This window comes from Drosophila montana, unplaced genomic scaffold (assembly GCF_035044405.1).
Source record: "Drosophila montana isolate Dmon_TW-CO22-7 unplaced genomic scaffold, ASM3504440v1 contig_3733_1, whole genome shotgun sequence".
NCBI lineage: Eukaryota > Metazoa > Arthropoda > Insecta > Diptera > Drosophilidae > Drosophila > Drosophila montana.
Window position 1 is genome coordinate 9,766,757 of NW_026998620.1, and position 22,129 is coordinate 9,788,885.

Here is a 22,129-nt window from a genome sequence, read left to right on the forward strand (position 1 = left end):
GGTTGGGGATTGGGGCAGCAGCTAACATCCATAGAGATTTTATTTGCGCTCTCTCAGCATCAGTCGTCGCCAGGCGACATCAGTGTATTTCAATTGCTCGTTAGGTGAGGTTATTGCATTCCTGCCTTGAACGGCAACAAGATAAAGTTGGATCCATCGGCAGTGCAAATAAAAACACTTAATTTTTGTTGATATTTAAAATAAAATACAAATTATATACAACGCCTTTATCTTGTAGCATATTTTTACAAGTGTAAAGCAAAAGACTGCAAACTACACCAGAGCAACAACAGTGCATAGTAAAATTAACGAAACGCGTGCAAAGCACACTGCACAACTCGAAGTAACGGTTCCAAGCCGGATAGCAGAGTGTGAGAAAAAAATGTGCTTTGCATGCATGCAGTAGGACGACAAAAACTGAATGCAAGTGCAAAATTAAAATGAAATTCTACAAATTTATGTGAGTGACGCGTGCAACAAACTAAACATACATAGGCTGCAACTACTATAATTTCGGGTTTGTAAATAAATATATACATACATTCATTCATATACATATGCATACTTGTGAAATTGTAACGTTCTACGTGAATGTGTGTATGTTGTACATACTTACGTAGAGTTTAATAGGTAAATGGGACCGGCATAGCAAATCGTTGGCAAATTTGAATGCATGTTGTGTGCTAAAAGTGTACCCGGAGGAGTGCTGCGAGGGTGAATTGAAGTCGCAGGATTTTCCAGTATCTCGGATGCAGTTATACTCTCATCGAGTGCAACTTCAATATACTTTTTATAGTGCGTGTTTATTTGGTGTTGTTGTTGTTGTTGTGGCGTCGGTATCGTCGGCCCTCGTCACTGTCTTTTTACAACTTTCCGTTGTTCATGAGTATTTTACGTCGCGCACGCCTTGCCATACTCACGTCATTTCCCAGCAGCTCCAACAGCACCAACAACAAATACGACTCTCCTACTAGTCGACCACTTTTTACAACTACGAATACGCACAGAGAGGACCACGGGCAAAAGCAACAACAGCAACAGTAGCAGCAGCAGCAGCAGCAGCAAGAACAATAACAAAAACTACCCAAGCTCCGTTGGCGCTCCACTCATTGTAGTTGCTGCTTTGCAGCGTTCTGCTCATTTCATGCTGATTTATGGTTCTAATAATAGCTTCGCTTCCTGTTTCTCAAAAGGATTACAGCCGCTGGCACATGCACACGGTCGAGACGCATACATATACACATAGACATCAACACGTACTCAGGAACGCACAGCACAGGACTTTCCTCTTTTGTGGCCCGTGTCCATTTTAGCCCATCACCACTTTTAGCTTTAACAAAAAATTAACATAATTACCGAGAACGACAAAATTATAAAGCAGTCGCTCGCACGAAAGCACTTGGAAACAACTTGTCGTTGGCTGCGAAACGAGGGGCATGACGGAAATTGGTTAATTACAGTTATGTTTGCGGGGATACGCCTTGATCGATTTACAGCGTTTAACGCTTAAGTGAGCTCATTTAGACTGCTGGGATAGTGTGCGTGTGCGTGTGCGTGTGCGTGTGCGTGTGCGTGAGCGTGTGTGTTAGGGTGTGCGTGCCTGCTTGTGTGCCTTAGGATTTTCGACTTGGGGACTTACATGCATTAAGTAAACCATTGAGTCGTATTAAAAATATAGCTTGAAAAGGTTTTCCAATTGAATTCAGTTAAAACTAATTGATTACTTAAATTAAAAATGTACTGCTCGTTTTCTTTCAACTTAATATAGATGGCCAGATTTAATATTTAAGTTTGGATTTGAGAAGATTTTTTAAATTTTAACTTATTTGAAAAGCTAAAGCTAGACATGAAAATTTAAACTGCTAAATGCTGGAAATTGTAAACTGTTGTGAACTGACAAAGTTAAATTTCTACTGAACTCATTGTTGTTATGTCTAAGCTAACTTAATTATTTAATTTATTTAAATTTAAATTTAATTTTTTTTTAAGTATTTGTTATTTGGTTTACAATTACATATTCTACAAACATGATCTAAATTAGTTAATTTCTCTCGTCTACTTCAACAGGGTGCATCACATGAGTTTCATTATTGACGGAGAATAATGAATCGATGAATATTTGCGTCAGCTGATACGGCCGCCGCATCTGCCTGCTGTCTGCGTAGTGAAGTGCCGACTGGTGCCAAATCCTGATTGCCAACAACTACAACAATAACAACAACAACAACAACCGAAGCAGCAGCAGCAGCAACAACTAGAAAAGCTAAGCAAACCATTTTTACCAGCAAACATGTTAGCCTGAGGCAGACCAGACAACATTTTTGGGCAGCCGCATCATCAGATCGAACCCAGCTCAAATAAAGGACTCGCTGCGCAGCACAAACCATTGAGCGTATGCCCAGAGAGCATTCACGGTGAGAGAGAGAGAGAGAGAGAGCAAGCGAGCACGACCTGGCTGAGAGGAACTGAGGCAAGTTGCTTGGAGCGATTTACTGTGTTGTTGCGTTGGTCAGCATAAGAAGAGGACGAGAGGCGGGAGCATACGGAAGTGGCGACATCTGTTTTGCCGCTTTGTCAGCTTATCCGGCAGCCGATGGTGTAGCCGACGACAGTCGAACACAAGGACGACGAGAAGGAGCGAGCGACACGACAGGACTAACGGCAACGTGAAATACAAGTGTGGAAATTGGAATTTTTATTCAAAACAATGCCCCTGCTGCAACAGGTATGTAAATAATAATAAAACCCATTCGCACTCCCAGCTCGAAAGGGGATGACGTTAGCCGTAATTGAGCCGCTCACGTACGACACCCAGATGAGCAAGAGCACCAGAGCGCATCAGCTGGTTTAACGCAGTTCCACGCCCTGCAACCGCTAACACCCCTTACACGCCCCTTCGCTGTTGCTGCTCCACAAAGGCATTTTGCACCTTGATATTTGATTGTGTGTATTTATGCCTGCCGTATGCCGTATCGGCTCAACTTTAGCCACTGACTGATTGTGTCTGTCTCTGGCAGTAGTGCCTGGGATGATCCTAATCAGATTATTGCTTAACTTTATACGCCTCTCGGCTATGCGGTGCGCCGACTGAAGGCTCCTGTTCCTTGCTGCACATTTAGTACTCTACTTGGCTCAACTGGCTGAAGCCCGACAGCGCGACTCTTGTTGTCTGTTGCACATTATGAGTTGTTAAATTCGATTAAACTTGCGGCGTTTGTTCATAGCGTCAGCTCCTAGACAGTGCAACGCCTCCATCCAAGCTGTCTGTTTGTCCCTCTGTCTGTCTGTCTTAATGTGGCTGTGTCTGGGTTTGTGTGGCTGAGGATGAGTGTCCGTGCGTGGAAGGCGTTTAATTGTACTCTTTGTTGCGCAAAATAGTTGCGTGATTAAATTTTCCGAGCTTTTATTTATTTTTAATTCATTTAAATAACATGATTTGATTAGGCAGCAAGGCACAGATGATAGCTTTGACAATAGTGGTATATAGGTGTCCACAAAAAAGAAAGAAAGAAAAAGAAAAACCAAACTATTAAATAACAAATTGAATTGCAAGTTGTAATTTTATTACAATACTGCGCTATGATGCTAGAGTACATATTTTATGAAAACGTCACTTCGGTTTAGTACATTTTCTCTGTCTCAGTAAATATGTCGGAGAAGATTACGCTTTCGTGCACATTCAATTGACATCGACGTAATTCCTTGGCACATGTCTAGACACGTTGATTCTTAAATTATTATTGATATTTATTGAAAATATTTTCTTCTTTCTTTTGATTACAAAATTAAAGCTTATCTTTTTATTAATACTGTTTGCTGGCCTTTCTACCTTTGCTACTTTTCTAGTTTTTTAGAGGGGATAGCCTTTGTCATTAAATGTGTAACGCATAAAAGGAGACATCTCCGAGCCCATAATGTTTATATATATGATCAGTATAAACAGTATATGACTCTCAGAAATGAAGATATCGTCATATTCCATGTTTTGAAACGACCGAATTGGACCACTATATCCCATAGCAGTTTGTATGAACCACTTTATTGTTTGCCAAGATAACTCAGTATTTTTTAGTTTAAATGCTCCTTAAGCCACATCTTATCGACGTCGGCCTACTATAAGATATAGCTATGATCGGTCGAACATTAGGTCCTTGTCTTTTTTGTTTTTGAAGATAACTTGACCCATCCCGGCATTTATTTATTGAACTCTGCTAATTATATGCAAGGCATATCTAATCAGCATAGGAAATATTTTGGAATATCGGAATCGGTTAAAAAATGAGTTTTTGTACGAAAGTTTTCATATTATTCAATATATATTCATCAAACTCAGCAGATGTGAGCTTTTCTCTCTTTCTCTTCGTTTACATATCTGCAAAACCGTAAGCCATAATTCTACCAAGGCATTTGAACTTTCTTTCTGGTTATTATATTATACTGATTTTGGACATTTTTAAATTATTTAGTAAACAAGACCTCAAATTATCTTAAGCTGTTAGGATAAACAAAAGCAAGGCCGTTTTCTTACACGCAGAACCTGGGTAAGTGCGGGAATGTTAGAAGCCGGGAGATATATAGGATAATTTTATAGGATGTCAGTCATTTCAAAAACTATTCCAAAATGTCGAAAAGGTATTTTTTTGGCAAAGTTGCGGTTTTTCTCAAATGGCTTTAAGTACCCGACCGAATGCGTCTTAAATTCTTTCTTTTGCTTCTCCATTCGCATACATGCTACTCCCCAAACTCCCCACCACCAATTTTACCTTTTAATATGAATATCATATAATGTTTCATTTTCTTAGATTGATAAATAAGCTATTGTCCCTTCCCCAAGCAATAACAATTCGCAATTCAGATGCTAGCTTTGAGGATAAAACTCCTATTTGACATACTAGTAAATGTTATGTCAGTTCAGTCAATTTCCACTAAGCTCCTGCCAAAATTGTCACTTGTCTCGGTGGCTTCCGCCCGGCGGAGGTTGTGCTCGTCCCTCGTCGCTGCTTACCCAAGTGACACATGTGTAATCATTATAATATACTAGTAGCTGGGGCTACACGGCTTACGCACATGTTCCCTGTTGCTGTCATGCTTAAACGATCCCATAGTCCTGTCAATATGTGTGGTGTGTGGGGGTGTGCGTGATTGCACCGTGAGACGCCTCCGTCCGCCTCCATTTGCACTGCCATTGTTGCATGCGTAAGCGTCGCATCGCTCCCTCTCCCTCTATTTCGTCTGCTGCTGCTCTGCATCCTCGTCTGTCATTCAGTCGAAAGCCAAGCTACAAAGTTACTCATTGTCGACTGTAACGGGCTTCGTCTATTGCTCATCATTCAGGCATTTGATGGATCGGGCGGCAGTTGGCGGGGCGGCTTTGGCACGGCCTGACAATCTGACAATGGAGGCTGTGCATTTGTTACAATGTTTACACAAATATTTAAGGATAATCCGACGATTTCAAAGGGGTTATTATGCAATTTTTCTTCTCATTTTATTGTGGCTGCAAAAAAAAAGGGAAAGAAAGAAAAAAAGTGGATACTAAAAATAAGTAAATGCAAAATGTCAATTTTGTCGTGTAAGCGGCATTCCCATTGATGGTGCAGGGGCCTCAAGGTGGGATGGGGTACAATAAGCCATTGTTGTTGCCCCAATATAAAAATGCATATTTATACGTATGTAGTGGGCACACATATATATATATATATATATATTTATTCATATTTATTTGCTGGTAATGCCTAAAAAAAAAAAAGCGACTTCTTCATGCAGTAATGCTTCCTGTGCCAGTGTGGCGAATACTTTATATTATTTCATTTCCTTTACCCGTCGTTTTATTTATATGTATTATGTAATATATTTTATTTATGTGCCGCTGGCCTGCTGTTAAAAACGCCTATAAATAAAGTACATTTGTCGTTTGTACAACATTTTATTTGCAAAGTTCTTTTTGCCCTGTGATCATCATTGCCCGCTGTGACTGACACACTTTATATTCCCAGCCATATTCCCGAATGGTCTACAGTAAAGACCAATAGTTTCTTTCTTTCTTTTTCGGCTGAAAGCTGAAAAGCTTTTTTTTCTAATTTGTTGGATATTTACACCTAAGAGCTAAGCAGAAAACCAGCTATAAAAATAATTCCTTGGGCTCGAAAATGTTTTTCCTTTTAATTTGTTGCAAGTTATTAGCCTTCTTGTTGAAACTCGATGGGCGAATCATTCGCATTGTACAAAATGAAATCAAATGAATAAAGAATCATTTCAAAATGCTGCAAGCTGCTAAGCATTTGCAATTGCAAATTTACATACATACTGTGCGATATATACGTATGTATATATTCGGGTTTTCTTTTTTTTTTCAACAAAAGGCAGCCAGCCTGACAGCTTAGCGTCTATGGCGATGGCCAGCGGAATGTCTTGGAATGCCTTGCACCAGTCGCCCTCATCCTTGTCCTCGTGCCAGTGGCGAATGGTACAAGACGGCGGCCTCGTAGACTTCTCACAATGGCGGCAAAAGCGCCCCGAGGCACATCATTAAAATGTCGATACCAAGCAAATCACACGCCCGCCGCCAGCCAGAGGGATATAAAAAAATGCGACGCGTTTTGTGGTGGGATGCCTGAGGTTGCCAGGATTGCTGGATGGCTGGATTGCCGGCTTGGCGGCTTGGCGGTGTAGCAGGTTCTGCTGGGCGTAGCCGGTGCAATATGAGGAGCTGGCATTAAAAATTGCAAAAATTCAATTGAATTTACTTTAGCGCAGACATCGTCGCACACACTTCCAACTAGCATGCGTGGGCGTGGCAGTAACAATGCTGCTGTGTGTTATTATTAAAAGCGCACACAAAGGTGCAGCCAAAGAAAACAAGAGGCAAAATAGCAATGTTTTAAAAAGAAAACAATAAACGCAACCACAAAAGGCCACCATGCAAAAGCAGAGTTTGTTGCTTTTTAAATAGGCATGAAAAAGTTTTGTTGCTCGAAAATAAAACAAAGTATTCATTCAGCTTAGGACAAAGACAGCTCAACGGCTAGTTATCCTGTGCTATAATAAAAATATAAAGTAAATTATATTGAAGATTGCCAAATATAGTGAAAGCTCTCATGAGCAGACAGTTTTACATTTGAATGCTGCTAAGGAAAATGTCTGATTAAAAGATATATTGAAAAAAAGTAATAATATATGAAAGCTAAGACTCATCAATACTTTCCATATTGAGAGTAACAACAAGCAACAGAAATGGTAGCTTAAAAACGTTTCTATTTTGGAAAAGCATTGTCTTTTATTCTTATGTCAAACTTTTAATCAATTTATAGCATATAGAAGTGGTATATCCGCTGCAGGGATAGTTTTTGTACAACAAGAAACAGATTTTGTGTACTACAAATAATGTCATTGTCTGGTTAAAAGAACGTCCGCCCAAGGCTGATCATTTTGTCCACTAGCAAGCTTTTAGTTAGAAGTGAAGAAATCTAACAGAAGAAGTGAAGAAATCTAACACATCTAACAGAAAGTGGTATTTTAAGAAATGGTTGATTAAATACTAAAAAGAAAGACAGAAAGAAAGAATATCGGACTTAATACATATTTACAAATTATGAATATTGCAAGGTACTTTAACAAATTGAGTATCCCGGCTGTCCTAACAACTAATACACCGCATTAACATAATTTTATTGGGTATGCAAATATGCATCGTACGCCCTGTTGTGCGCAATCCAATGCAGCTCAACTCGCAGAGATAATACAGTGCGCAAAAAGCGCGTGTTTTATTTCCACTTAGCACACACACACACACACACGCACACAGAGAGAGACACAGAAGAACGCACACACGCGCGCATTCACACACGAACCACACTCATATTGAATGCATGTTGACGCCTGTTTTAAAAAAATTGTCTTCTTTCCTCTGGCTGTCTCACTCATTCACTTCACACACACACACACACACACACTGAAACAATAACAACGACAGCGGCAACAAAAGCGCATAGGCATCGGAAATGTTGCCGTTGAAACTGAAATGTCGCTACGCTTGCTTCTCGCTGGTCTGTCGTCCACGTGGGTGTCCTCGTGGCCGTAGTTGCTGCCATACTACGCCCATGTAAACGGTTCGCTGCTCTGCCCGAGCAGAGAGTTGTTTGAATTACGATATTGTTGTTATTAAAAGGATGCATGACGCAGGAGCAGCGGCAGAGTTTGCTGCATCTGTTGGATACTTCATACAAAGCATCATTTAATGCTTCGCACTCATACTCATACTGCGTCTGTGTGCGCGCGTGTGTGTGGGTTTGGCCACACGCTTGCCGTATCTATAAATATATATTTATACATATATATATGTTAAGCGACATCGTGCCAAGGCACAAATCAAGTGCTGCTGACGAAATGACATTTAACATGCAGCTCAATTTAATTTGCCCCGGCAATGGCATCTCCATGAAAAGCACAACACGCGAAACTCACACACACACACACACACACGCGCGCAGGCACACACAGCAATTGCAGTTACAACAGAACCTGCTGCCGCTCGCTGCAACTGTCTGCTGTGGGCGCGTGTTGCATACTTGTAGGCGCACTGCAATTACGTGCCACTGCCACTGCGTTAGGCCTGGCATTGTGTTCGTATGACCTGCAGACATTTGAATCCCATCCAATCGATGGTGACGACGCCCACACCCACGTCCTCCACCAACACAACAGTTGCCCTGTAACTTGGCTGCTCAGCATGGAGCACAATTATGCCCTTGTGCTCCCTCCAAGTGTGTGTGTGGGTGTGCGTGTGTGTGTAGTGCAGTGCTTTTTAATTTGCAATATTAAACGCTCAATTGTTGCCCCAAAACTGAAAACAGAGATAAGCGACAGATCGGTTTGAGAGACTTTGTCAGCTGCATGTAATAACAAGACAACTTGGAAGTCATCAAATTTTCGCAAAAGGTGAGCTCCTACACAATTGTATAGCGCTCGCCACTTACGTTAATGAAAGGAGGGAGAAAATGTTCGTATAAAAAACAGAGTTGATTGCGTAAAACAACTTATACATAGAAATATAAATCCTAAAAGTGAAACATAATATTACAATCAGATTCGAACCACCAATACAGAGAGAATTCCATAGAAACCTATTATTTAAGAAAATTTGGTAACTGTCACGCATTTTTATGCTCTTCTAAAGGCTAATATACTTTTATCATAAAATGTGTAACGCAATGATAAAAAGAAGTTTTCGAATTATATATTCTTGTAAAAGTATACATAACCGTTCTGTTCTCTGCAATTATTCCATTTTATTTCGTCCCACGCACTCCTATATGCTATCTTATTAGCACAAGTAAAACAAAAACTTTATTATACAAAAGACAAAAAAGTCAAAGAGTCAATTTTAAACATTTTTTGAGGTGTAGCCGCTCGTTATGCAAAACGCTTGTTATGTAACCATTATCAGACACTTAAGAACTTAAACTTGAGCACTGCATGTAATAGGTTGTATAGCGGCATCGTATAAGCAAAGTAAATTCAAATGTATTTGCCAATAACTTTTATCCTTTATGGACTGCCACTGTGCCCAAGTTTGCAACATGTAATCGGCCATAAAAAATTACAGCTGTGCATTAACCTTTTGCGCTTTGCTGGTCACTGGGGGTAGAACGGAGTGGCTCGAATCGCATCGCATCGCAACGTATCGCATCGAATCGAATCGAATCGAAGGGAATCGCATTGAAGAGCGAGGACAACAAGGATGGCAGCGTCATCGGGCGCTTATCACTACATGCCATCAAATTTTAATGTCAAACCCCTTTTTGGCCAGGACCTTCAGTGGCTTGGGCAGCGCCTTGGGTCAGCTGCAGCGGGCAACAGCAGCAGCAACATCTAATAAGTGTTGTAAACGATGCAAACATAATAATTTGTAAGACTTCTGAAAGCGGAAACTTGTAATTTTCTCAAACAGCCAACAGAGACTCCCATCCCGGACCCAAATCCCTGTCTGGGGTCCTCTCTGTCTTTGCTGCACATATGCACTAAAATTCAGCCCAGAACATTCCAATTCCAGTCAAGCGATTGCCAAAAAAAAATAAAGAAAAAAGAAAACCCACAGAAACTGAAGAGCGATGAAGATGAAACCGGCAAGCAAATGTACAGCAGCCAAGTCGAATGGACACTGGATAAATAACTACTGAGTTATAGTGCTGACTCGATGGCTGCTACTTGGCGTCTATACATACTCTCGAACGCGGAGAGATTTCGAATATCTTCATGGAGCAATCAGATTCAGCAGGCAGGCAGCCATCAGCGTGGAGTCAAGCACTGGACACAGCCACAACAGCAGCACCATTGAATCAAATTTGGAAAATCCTTGACGTCAAAGACAAACAAAGGGCAATAGCAATGCGGTCGGACAGGATGTCTATGGGTTGAAGTAAATGTCCGGGCGTGGGGTGTTTGGACTCGTAAATGTGGCAAGTGGTTAAGATTTTTTGTCGTATTCAATTTCCTAGTTTATGGGTTTTATTCTCCAATGTCAGGGTACGTTAACTAGGCCATACTGCTTGTCATGCAGCAGGAAGTTACTTTAATAACTCAATTACTTTTCTCTATAAGCTCCAAAAGGTTGCAAGGACCAGTTGTGGTCCCTGCCCAGGCGTCCTTGCATTTCAACTTTTCCATCATTCCCTTGCTATTTATCTAAGCTTTGTTCTGCGATTGAAGAACATTCATTATTCGTTCGAAGCAAAAGTGAAAGACATAAGTAACCCTAACTAGATTCTTCAGACTTTCCTTTTTCCGCCAGCGAAAGCTCCTCAGCCTTTGGCCTTTCGCGTAGCGGATGTGGACGCAAACATGGCCTCGACATTACAAAATAGCTTGAACACTATTTGTAATTTGCATTCATTGACGCCGTTTTTATCGCAGGCTGGAAACAAGCTGTGAAATCTCCATTCGTACGCCACGGTAAATGTGTCAACAGGCAACGACAATGCCGCCTTTCAGCTGCTTGTCCACTAGCCATCCACACATCGACTTACATTCTCTCTGAATGTGTGTGTGTGTGTGTGTGTGTGTGTGTCGGCTTCCTGGGAGTGTGTATATGTATGCTCTTGATATTTCCGACTTTTCACGTACCTTCATCAAGTTGTCATTCAATTTTTAAATCCATAGCAAGTTTTATACTTAACATAGTTGTGACAAGTTGACAAAAAGTAAGTATGCCTTGGCTGACTTCCATTTAAAACTTGCCACATAGGTTCAACTGCCTTGAAAAAGACATTAAATAAGTGTCGTTTGGAGCGCATGTGAATCTCTGAACCTTTCCATGGCGCTGAAGACTTTAAACCTAACCAGCTCAAACCCGGCATATCAATATCCTTTCTTATGAATCAGCTTTTTGCATCAATCCCAGAACTTCACTCTTTTGCTGGTAACTAAATCTGGTCGAATCAGTTGCCAGTTGACCCTCATATTTAAAAAAATGTGGAATATCGAAAGACCTACAATTATTTTGATGAATGTTTAATAAGTCTGTTGTAATAAAAATCATTTTATATAATCAACTAGGGCAATTGATCCACCCAAGTCCCTCTGTGCTTCTCTCAATTCCTGTTAATTGAAAAACCATTTCAATTGGAATTCAAACGTAATCCCCATATGGTTAAGCATACAAGTAGCACTTGGAGCATCTAGCAGCTAAACCTTTGCTTTCACCTGTATGGAGCATCTATCAGTGGTCGTCTGTCCTGCATTAATCCCCACGTAATGAGTTGTACGCCATTTTGCGCTAAATTGTTTGGTGAGTGCCTGATAACAATATTTGCACTAATTTGGCATTTTTAAGTGTGCTCCACTGACACTTGATGCGCTTTTAATTGCGCCGAATGCTCGAGTGTACTTTCGTCGAGCCAGAGAGCATGTCTGCTGGCGGGTGGTGTTTGGGTGTCTTGGCTATAGCCCTGCCTGTAATTGTGACTGTGACTGTGACTGTGACTTTGTGGTTGGCGGGGATCCCACTTCTTCCTCTGCTCTGCTGCCTGACTTGTGGGTGTCCTCGTGCGGTTGGCTTGCCAACTTGGCTACGTTATTGGGACGTCGCCTGCCGTCATGTGGCAAGGAATGCAAAAGATAAACGATTCATTAGTTGCCACAATATTTGGCTGACTTTAATGACAGTGCTCTGCGCGTAGTTGTTTCTATGTACGTATGCGTATATAAATATGTCTGCTGCACAATCAATGTTGCCTGCCGCCAACATGTGGCAATTCAAATTTGATTGGCGCCCGCTTTTATTACTATTCAAATTCTATACTTGCAGTACGAGACGCCTGATTGCACCGCTGCCGGCGGCAATATGCGTGCCTTGAGCGGCGCCAGTGCCAGTGATATACTGCAGAAGCATTCGATTAGCTCAATACTGGAACAGCATCAGCATCAACATCAACACCAACAGCAACAGCAGCAGCAGGATCTGCTGAGCAGACGTGCCGATGCCAGCGATGGACTTATATCGTTCATAAATGGTTCGTTGAAAAGTTTTTGGATTGCATCAACTAATTTGATTATTTTCTTTTTGAGTCAAAGGCATGCAGAAAACTGTCATTTGGTTTTTATGCTATGTAGGTTTTCAATCTCCGATTTAATATAGTTTGGGTTGCCATGGGAATTATTGTCATGGTGTAGAGTTTCTATTTTGGCTGTAAATTCATTTTAACGTGGCACTGCTGGCATTTTCTTGTCAATATTATTTGGAGTCTTGCAAACGGACGTATAAATTTCAATCATTTTTTACCTTTTGAAGTCGGCACACAAATATCCTTCGATAGTTAAATTATTATTATTCTTTATTTTGTTTCACGTAGTTTAAACTAGGATCGAAGTTCCTTGTATAAATTGCATTATAAGTGTACACGCCCAATTGCCATTTGCAAAGGAAGCGCAGTAAATTTTCAAGTAATAGTCAAATTTTAAACACCTAAATACCAAATTTCGTGTGTGGAGAGCACGCAACCCGAGCAACAAAGCATTTGAGCATTTCAGCATTCCAGACCATCAGAATATCAAGAAACTTGAGACCATGTTGGGAATTGAGGAACTTTATATGAGAAAGACGCCAAGTGCTCTGCCAAGTGGGTCGCCCACGCAGGAGACATTTGAATTTGGCATCAACTATGACGGCAAAGCCATCGGCAATAATACCACCAGCACAAAAACCAGCAGCACCAGCAAATCTTCCAGCATCACCATTGACGAGAACCTTGGCATGATGGCAGCTGGTGATGGCGATGGCAGACAGAACTTGGCATACGACAATAACTCGAGCAACAACAATAACGCAAGCCAATGCAATTGCAGTAAGTTGCTCTGTGGGCCCCTTTTTGGGCTGCCAGTGCCAAAAAGAGTTCGTATCGTCGTATCGTTTCGGGCTGGGTTGCGATTGGATCGAACATAGCATATTTACGCCTAATTTATTAGCAGCATTTTGAATATTTGCAAAACGCTTGAAAGCTCTTCGTCGTCGGTCGGCCAGGCCAACAGAACACAAAATTATGGCAATGGTCAAATGTTGCACTTGAGTTTGTAGTTGCTGTAGAGTTAGTTTGTGTGTTTGTTTATTTGATTTATTGATGGCTGCGCCAAGTCAGCGATATACTTATATATATTCATATTTATATATAGATTTATATACTTTTGACTTGCCATTATATTGCAGATCCAATCACACTGAACGATCTGCTTGGTTTGTGTGGCGGCAGCGGCCCTGCAATCGCAGCCCAGGCAACAACAGCACCAGCCCCAACAAAAGTAGCAACAACGGCAGCAGGCATTGCAAGCGGCGCCGGAGGTAACGGCAGCAGCAGCAGCAGCGGCGTTAATAACTTGCTACTTGGCAATTCGGCGACTGCTGCAGCTGCCGCTGTCGCTGCCACTGGCGATTGCGGTCAATTGTCGGCGACTGCAGTGTCCTATGCACCACTGACACCGAGCTCAACTCAGTCCTCGGCCTCGCCAGGCACCAAGTCAAGTTTTGATTACTTTCAGGTAAGTTTCAGGCGCACAGCTCCGACGCGCACATGTCCTCTGCATGTGTTTATATGTATATGTATATGTATATATATATGTATGTATATGGACATGTATCTTGTATCTTGTATCTTGTAATTGCACCGAATTTGCACCAAACTGTTCTCTAACTTTTTTGCTTGTGTCTTTGCGTCTCGCTCGTACTAAACCAACGCTCGTGGACTCTATATACTAAACGTCTTATGATTTTTGATTGATTTCTATCTTGTGTGTGTCCCTCTCTCTCTCTCTCTCTCTCTCTTTCTCTTTTCCCTTTTATGTCTCTTACTCTGTGTGTGTGTAATTTTTTTCAATTTATTTGATTTCTTTTCTTTCTTTTTGGGTGAATTGGCGAACTTAGTTTGAAAATGTTGCACAAAGTAACCCACTTAAGGCTTTCCAAAGATCAAACATCAGCTTCGATTGCTCTGCACCCTTATCGCCAAGTACGCCTTCATCTATTTACAATCGCTCCTTTCACAGTTCACCTTTAGTCAGGTAACGATGCGGCACCTATTTGATTTTGGTCAGCCATCGATATACTCACACAATTTCCCACACTATTTGCAGCGACAGCAGCAATTCCTCCAGCGCCAATGGTTTATCGTTAGATTCGATTAATATGCTTTATCAGCAGCAGAGCTACAGCAACTTGAGCGGCACTAACAGCGGTAATCTCGGACTCAATTTACAAAATGCATCCACGCGCTCAAATTCACCGGAGAGTCAGAACAGCAATCAATCCTTCAACGAGCCAAATCTCTTGGACATGATTGTAAATATTGTCCCCTCGAGTCTGAGTTTGGGTCTGATCGAATTTCTTTGCAGAATCTGCTCTCAGTGAACAGCAACAAGCTGGCTTCTTTGCAGCAACAGCAGCAGCAGCAGCAGCAACATTTTCAACAGCAGCAGCAGCAGCAACAGCAGCAACATTTGCAGCAACAACAAAAGCAGTTACAACAGCAACAGCAGCAACAGAAGCAGCTTCAACAACAGCAGCAACAGCAGCAGCAGCAACAGCAACAACAACAGCAGCAGCAGCTACAACAGCAACAACAACAACAACAGGCTCATCATCATCAGCAGCAGCAGCAGCAACAACAACAACAACAACAGCAGCAGCAGCAGCAGCAATTTGCCAACATTAATCGAAACTATGAGTCGCAGCTGTTAAGTGGATCGCAACAAAATTTTGATTTGAGCAACAACGATTGCCTGAATCAATGTAGTCTAGAAAACTTTTCCATTGTGGACATGGAGCTGGCCAAGCTGCAGAATCTGCAGCGCATCAATACGCTCAAATTGCTGCAAGCACAAACGCAGCAAATGCCGTTGCTTAATCAACTGCTACAAAGCTATGCAAGCAATTTGCCTACTGCCGGCAGCTCAAACAGTCTTAATAACACTTCAAGTGCTAGTTTGGGCAATCTAGTGGGCGGTACTGGCAGCACTGTGGGCGTAGCGCCTAGTTCTATTGGCAGTGCTAGTGACTGGCATCTGGATCGTGTCGCCAAGTTTTATAAGAACTCGGCTGCAATATGTGAAGCAACATGTACTTGGAGTGGCCAACTGCCGCCACGTTCGCATCGCATGTTGAACTATTCGCCTAAAGTATTTTTGGGTGGTATACCGTGGGATATCAGTGAGCAATCATTAATACAGATCTTTAAACCCTTTGGTTCCATTAAGTAAGTCCTATTTAATTTACGTAAGTTCATCATTAAAGCATCCATCTTTGCAGAGTGGAATGGCCCGGCAAGGAGCAGCAGGCTGCACAACCCAAGGGATATGTGTACATAATTTTCGAATCTGATAAACAGGTGAAAGCCTTGCTCTCAGCTTGCGTATTGCAAGTTGATGATTCGCATAGTGGCAGCAATTATTTCTTTAAGATTTCCTCTCGGCGCATCAAATCTAAAGATGTAAGTCGTATATAAGGGAGTGCTCATTATAGTTTGCTAATAATCATGTTCCATTCAGGTGGAAGTAATACCCTGGATTATAGCCGATTCCAACTATGTACGCTCTAGTTCCCAAAAACTGGATCCCACTAAAACGGTTTTCGTCGGCGCCCTGCACGGCAAACTAACTGCCGAGGGCTTGGCAACAATAATGGAGGATCTATTTGATGGTGTACTCTATGCTGGCATTGACACGGACAAATACAAATACCCAATTGGCTCCGGGCGAGTTACTTTTAGCAACTTTCGTTCGTATATGAAGGCTGTATCGGCTGCCTTCATTGAAATACGCACCACCAAATTTACAAAGAAAGTTCAGGTGGATCCATATCTGGAAGATGCTTTATGTTCAATTTGTGGTGTGCAGCACGGGCCTTACTATTGTCGTGAATTGTCTTGTTTTCGGTATGTTTGAGCCAACAAATTAGGAATCCCCTCGTTTGTTAACTAAAGTACATGTATCTGTTGCAGTTACTTTTGCCGCAGCTGTTGGCAATGGCAACACAGCTGTGAAATTATTAAGAATCACAAGCCCTTGACACGTAACTCAAAGTCGCAAACTCTGGTGGGCATTGGACCTTCGACGTCCTCCTCCACGATTTCGTTGGCGTCTTCGGGTAACCGCATGAATATGGATCAGAAACTGCAGCAACATGGTCATCACAATAACCAACAGCAGCAGCAACCGCAGCAGCAACAGCAGCAGCAACAGCAGCAGCAACAGCAGCAGCAACAGCAGCAGCAACAGCAGCAGCAACAGCAGCAGCAGCAACAACAGCAACAGCAGCAGCAGCAACAAAAACGTATTCAGCTTCAGCAACATGCCAATCAGCAGGCAAACAACTTGAACCTTTTGTCAAATGCAGGCACCAACAACGCGGCAGCCAACTCATTGTACAAATATCAGCAACATCAGCCGACGATATAAGCGTGTATCTACTCCAAACTTTGTGCGCACTTTTAGCGTGCCGTTTTAACATAGTTCCATATTTAAGTTCATCATGGGATGTAATTTTGAATTTTAAGTGATACCAAAATTTTTGCACTTTTAGGCAACAGGAAGCTTAACCTTTCCGAATGGACAGATTTGGACGAAAATTATTTGTGTTGCACACCCAATCACAATGAACCTTGTAAAGTTACTCATTTATTTGATGTATTTACTTAAACGGTACGATATTTAGTATATGTACATATACACTTTTTTCTTTTAGGCTATACACACGAGCATTTCTCACATAATCCACTCGTATACATAATATTTTTTGATAATCATGCTTACATATCAGCATTTGAAGCGGGCATTCGAATGCCAATCGAAAAACCGCCAGCTACTTGAAATGGGCCATTTCAATTACGTTTCTCTATTTTTGGCTAAGAAAGCTGTTCCTATTTTGCATTCAGTATTTATCTAATTTAAGATTCTGCCATTCTGGAAACTGGAAAATGCATAAGTTTTTTGTTTAGTTTTTCCTCCCCGTTATTAAGTTTATATATATTTTGTTATTGTGCTATTAATCAGAAATTTTATAGCTTCTGTTTTTATTAGCCAAGCGCAGAAATATTTTTTGGATTTGTCCGTAAAGCGTTTATCACAAATTCCAATTTTTAAGTACGATTTAAAAGTTGAGAATTTATAAATTGGTCATAAGTTTTGTCACACTGAATTTGTTATATAGTTAATGTTTAGTTTATGTTTTTCATAGATTTAAAAAAATTTTTTTGTTGATCATTTACATTGATTGTTGAACTTTGTTTTTCTTTCTTGGCCCTCTTTTGGCTGAACTAGTTTTAAAGCTAAGAACTTTGTTCCTATTATTTATGTCTTACATTATTTTTCATGTATTTTGAGAACGAATCTCGATGCTTTGTATGTAATAACAAACCATTACATATTGTACTTAAACAACGCTTTAATTTAATATCAACATTATATTTTGTACACCCGCTTAATGCACATACTATTTCAAACAAATATATACATAGAACAAAACAAATTGTTTTCAAAATTCGAACTGTTTTTATTTTCTCTCTCTCTCTATTTTTAACTACCTAACCAATGCTTAAGCAACACGTAACACAGCGCTTCCCATGCTGATACTTGCCAGTTAGTCGAATATCAAATATTAAATTCAAACGAATTTAAGCATAAATACAATCAAATAATAAATTACTTAAACGTGCAACTTAAAATACTCGAAATACAAATGATGAATGCGCTAATTTCGTGTTTCAAATCGACAAACTAAGGAACTATTTAAGTGTATATTAACTGGTTAAATCGATTTGACAATTGTTAAATGAACGCTATTAGGGCATTAATTTTTTACCACTAGATTATTTTTGCCAAATATTATGTTTAATGGATGTAAGAATGTAAGAAAATACATGCTCACACGTTAAGAACCTACAGGGATTTTATGGTAGTCTTTGAATAGCGCAAAATAACCAAATGTTAATATATCTGCCATGCAACTAGTTGAATTTGTTTAGTTTTTTAATGAACCTACACAACAATAAGCAATTTTTAATTGATACAAATCTGAAAGAAACGCGGGTCTTAGGATAAACTTGGATGCCTCTTAGTATAACGGTTTCTGTTGTATCGCCTAGCTTAATTTCTTTTGCCTAGGAAGACTCGTAAAATATCATTTGGGCGGCAATACTTACATTTAGTTGATGTAAGTCAAGAAGTAGTTATTAAATCATTCAAATGCTAGACAATTATCACGCATAGTTTATATACATACGATATGTACTAATTATAACCTATACGCGCCTATGCATAGTTAATGCCTTCAGAAAAATCGATGAAATCACAAACTCAAATGAAAAAAAAAAATCGCTTTAACGAAAACCACAAATCAAAATGCTTATACACAGATAAATACATATTTATTAAACCATATACATGCGTGCATACCAATAAATATCTGTAAATCCAAATGTATCTATAATAAGAACAAAATTCAGGTGTCATCAGAAAGTATATTAGTGGAATGGATGATGAGCATATACACAACCATGTTCGAAATGCATATATTTACCAATTCCATATTTCATAATAAATACAAATAAAAACAAAAACAAAAACAAAATAATCAACCAAATTGAATGCGAATGAACATATACATATATACACACGTATACATATAAGGAACATATACCTTTAACTAGATAATAAATTGTATATATTGAAAGATATTTATACATAAAATGGTGCTTTAGCTGAATTATAATATAATTATATGTAATTCTAAGACCTATATACCAAAACATAATGAAGACAACTTGTTTCTCTTGATTGATTTCTAACCAAAACTGGAAAACGAATGCTGTGGCTGCCAGCATCTTTTTATTATAACGAATAAATACATAAATTTATAAAATATTTCAAGAAGTGTTTTTAACTGCTAAATAACAAAACAAAAACAAATACGCAATGCAAATCAACATTTTCGATTATGTAAAACACACAGTCATAGAAATATGGACACTTACACTAGGACATACAGACATGTTTAACTTTTAAATAACTAAAATTTATATACTTTTACTAACTACATTAAAGGAGAATCTAATACTTTTTAAATGACAAATTTTAAGGCTATTTAAGGGAATCACCCAGCCCCAAAATTGGTACTTAACCTCCAAAAAATCATACATATATTTTTACTTTAATGTTTTTAACGCTTTTACGAGCTAACTAAATGGCGTTTTTAATAACAAGAAAGCTACAGAAATTTTAAACAATTCTCACAAAGCTTTTTCAAATGATTTCAATTATCTTTTCCTTTTTATTACAATTTTTTTTTTAACAGTACAAGCTCAGAATTGTCAGATAAATGTTGAATACAAATTTAAGAAATGTAATGTATCAATGAATTGAATAAAACGAAATGTAATGGAACCAAAATCGAACGCTTCCCACGCAAAACCGATAATATTAAATTTTAGCAAAGTAAAACAAATAATAAAATGCAAAGTTCTACAAAACAGTGCACTAAATACTTATAAACATTTAAGCAAAAGATATATATATATATATGTATTTTACCAAACTAATTAAAACATATGTTAACCTACAGTTATTTTTAAGCAATTTCACACTATAACTTTAAAATGCATATTTTTAAAAACATAGCTAAGGTAAAGGGCAGTTATACACTACAGATTACCTACTCTCTTATAAACAATATCTATACATGCGCCAATATCTTTACCATGCATTCATTAACTTAACTATGCTAACTAAGTATATATTTCTAGCTACATTTATGAAGAATATTTTTAATAAGTATAATATTACAATACAACATTGAGCAACAAAGCGACATGTGAGACACATTTTGGGGGAACATTAGCAAAAGAAATTTGCAAATTGAATTTTAAACTAACAATACTTGCACGGCAATTGTTAAAAACCAAGTTAAAACAAAAAAAAAAAAAAAGAAGAAAAACACGCAATATGAAAGGTTTTTAAAAAGACTATTATACACACATATATACACAGAAAAGAATAATAATGATGAACATTACTAAGCTTTTAAATGCAATAATCAAGTACCATATATATTTTAATATTGGAAAACTTAAAGGATAATTGAAGGAGGACAAGTACTTATGCGTATACCCAACTTGTATGCGTTATTGCAAATTCGTATTGTTATAGTATAGCGAGGTATATGAAGAATTATACTTGGGGTATTTTAGCTTCGGCTGGCATTGGCTTCACAGATCTATGCCAAGGGAAGCCTTCTCACCCTAATTCTAATTGATTTTCCCACCTTATATAGGAATATAAACAAAATTACTGCAGTGCCATTTTAAATAGCTTCCGATAAGTAAAATATTAATATACATACATATATAAAATATATATATATACATATTAAAAAATAAGATATATATATATAGATATATATACATGCAACCAATACATAAAATACGTACATACCTAGTATATGCATACATACATACCTAATTATATATTTAATATATTGTTATGAGCTAAAGTTCAAATTGCATTACCGTTATTATGTAAACAAATAAAGCAAATGGAACAAAGTTGAACATATTTTGAGTGCAGACATTTTTGAACTTTTTGATGCTTTTTTTGTATAGCATTTTCAAAATGCATAAAAATCGACTACAGAACAAATATATATATATATATATATATATATATATGTGTGTATGTATGTACCCCATTATTATGTCATATGCGTACATATGTACATATGTATGTATGTAGATCCTGTAATCAAAAGCGCTAAATAAATGAATAAAATAAAGAATAGTTAGGTATATTAACTAATTAACGAACCCAATATCTATAAATATCAACTAACGAGATTTTTAATAAATAAACCTAAACGATAAACAACATATATGCGCTTAATTGAGTAAAATTAAATTAATATATATTTATGCTAAACTACACACTAAAAATGAAATTAATTTTAATTAATTGCATATATATGCAAATTCATAAATACTTATTAAAGAGCTTAAAGGAGGCAGCAAAGTAAAACAAAAATCCCAATTATTTAAATAATTGTTAATATGTATTAACATGCTTAAACAGCAACCAATTTACTTGTGTATAATAGAAGCATTATATAATATATATAATGTATAATATGACATTGAAAAACCCCAAATAATGGGATATGAGCACAGAATCAGCTGTGAAAATATCTCTACAACTATTTAACTCATAGAAGTGTCAGTATTTACTCAAATCCTTCATTCCATATTATTATTTATTACCGAACAAATACTGTGCAATGGGAATGTATTATACAACTATATACAAATTGCAAATCAAAAGCGCACTTAATGCAAAACAATAATCATGACTGCTAACTAAACTGACGAAAATAGTGCATAACGCAAAAGCATGATATAACATTATATACCCTCAATGAGTCGACAATATATAAGCCTGTAAAAAAGGTAAACATAATGCTGAGTATGCAAACTAAACATGTATTGTTTATATCATGAACATGAATAAAAAGAAGGAATAGATAATAAAGGACACACAGACCAAAACACAACTGCGTATTTATTGGAATAAACAAAAAGTTCACCATTTCAAATCACACTCCCTGTTA

General features: G+C 38.5%; 1 protein-coding gene across 3 annotated transcripts; it reads left to right on the forward strand.

Moving 5' to 3' along the window:
* Positions 1–364: 364 nt before the first annotated feature.
* orb (polyadenylation element binding protein orb) lies at positions 365–17,202 on the forward strand. 3 transcript variants are annotated; one of them, XM_064695157.1, is made up of 10 exons: positions 365–517; positions 2,068–2,725; positions 12,305–12,509; positions 13,700–14,028; positions 14,411–14,547; positions 14,620–14,824; positions 14,878–15,737; positions 15,791–15,971; positions 16,030–16,415; positions 16,482–17,202. In XM_064695157.1, exons 2-10 carry the CDS (start codon positions 2,708–2,710, stop codon positions 16,936–16,938), a joined length of 2,778 nt encoding a protein of 925 aa, XP_064551227.1. In that variant the 5' UTR covers positions 365–517; positions 2,068–2,707; the 3' UTR covers positions 16,939–17,202. The 3 variants fall into 3 exon arrangements, with proteins under 3 accessions (XP_064551227.1, XP_064551225.1, XP_064551224.1); XM_064695155.1 differs by lacking the exons at positions 365–517; positions 2,068–2,725; positions 12,305–12,509 and adding exons at positions 12,697–12,939; positions 13,027–13,340; XM_064695154.1 differs by lacking the exons at positions 365–517; positions 2,068–2,725; positions 12,305–12,509 and adding an exon at positions 12,697–13,340.
* The last annotated feature ends 4,927 nt before the right edge of the window (positions 17,203–22,129 follow it).

Bases quoted from the DNA above. Each gene is read 5' to 3' on its own strand.
- orb (XM_064695154.1), top strand. From the start codon at position 13,064: ATGTTGGGAATTGAGGAACTTTATATGAGAAAGACGCCAAGTGCTCTG. The intron at 15,972-16,029 runs GTAAGTCGTATA...TGTTCCATTCAG, and splicing joins GGCGCATCAAATCTAAAGAT to GTGGAAGTAATACCCTGGAT. The intron at 16,416-16,481 runs GTATGTTTGAGC...TATCTGTTGCAG, and splicing joins CGTGAATTGTCTTGTTTTCG to TTACTTTTGCCGCAGCTGTT.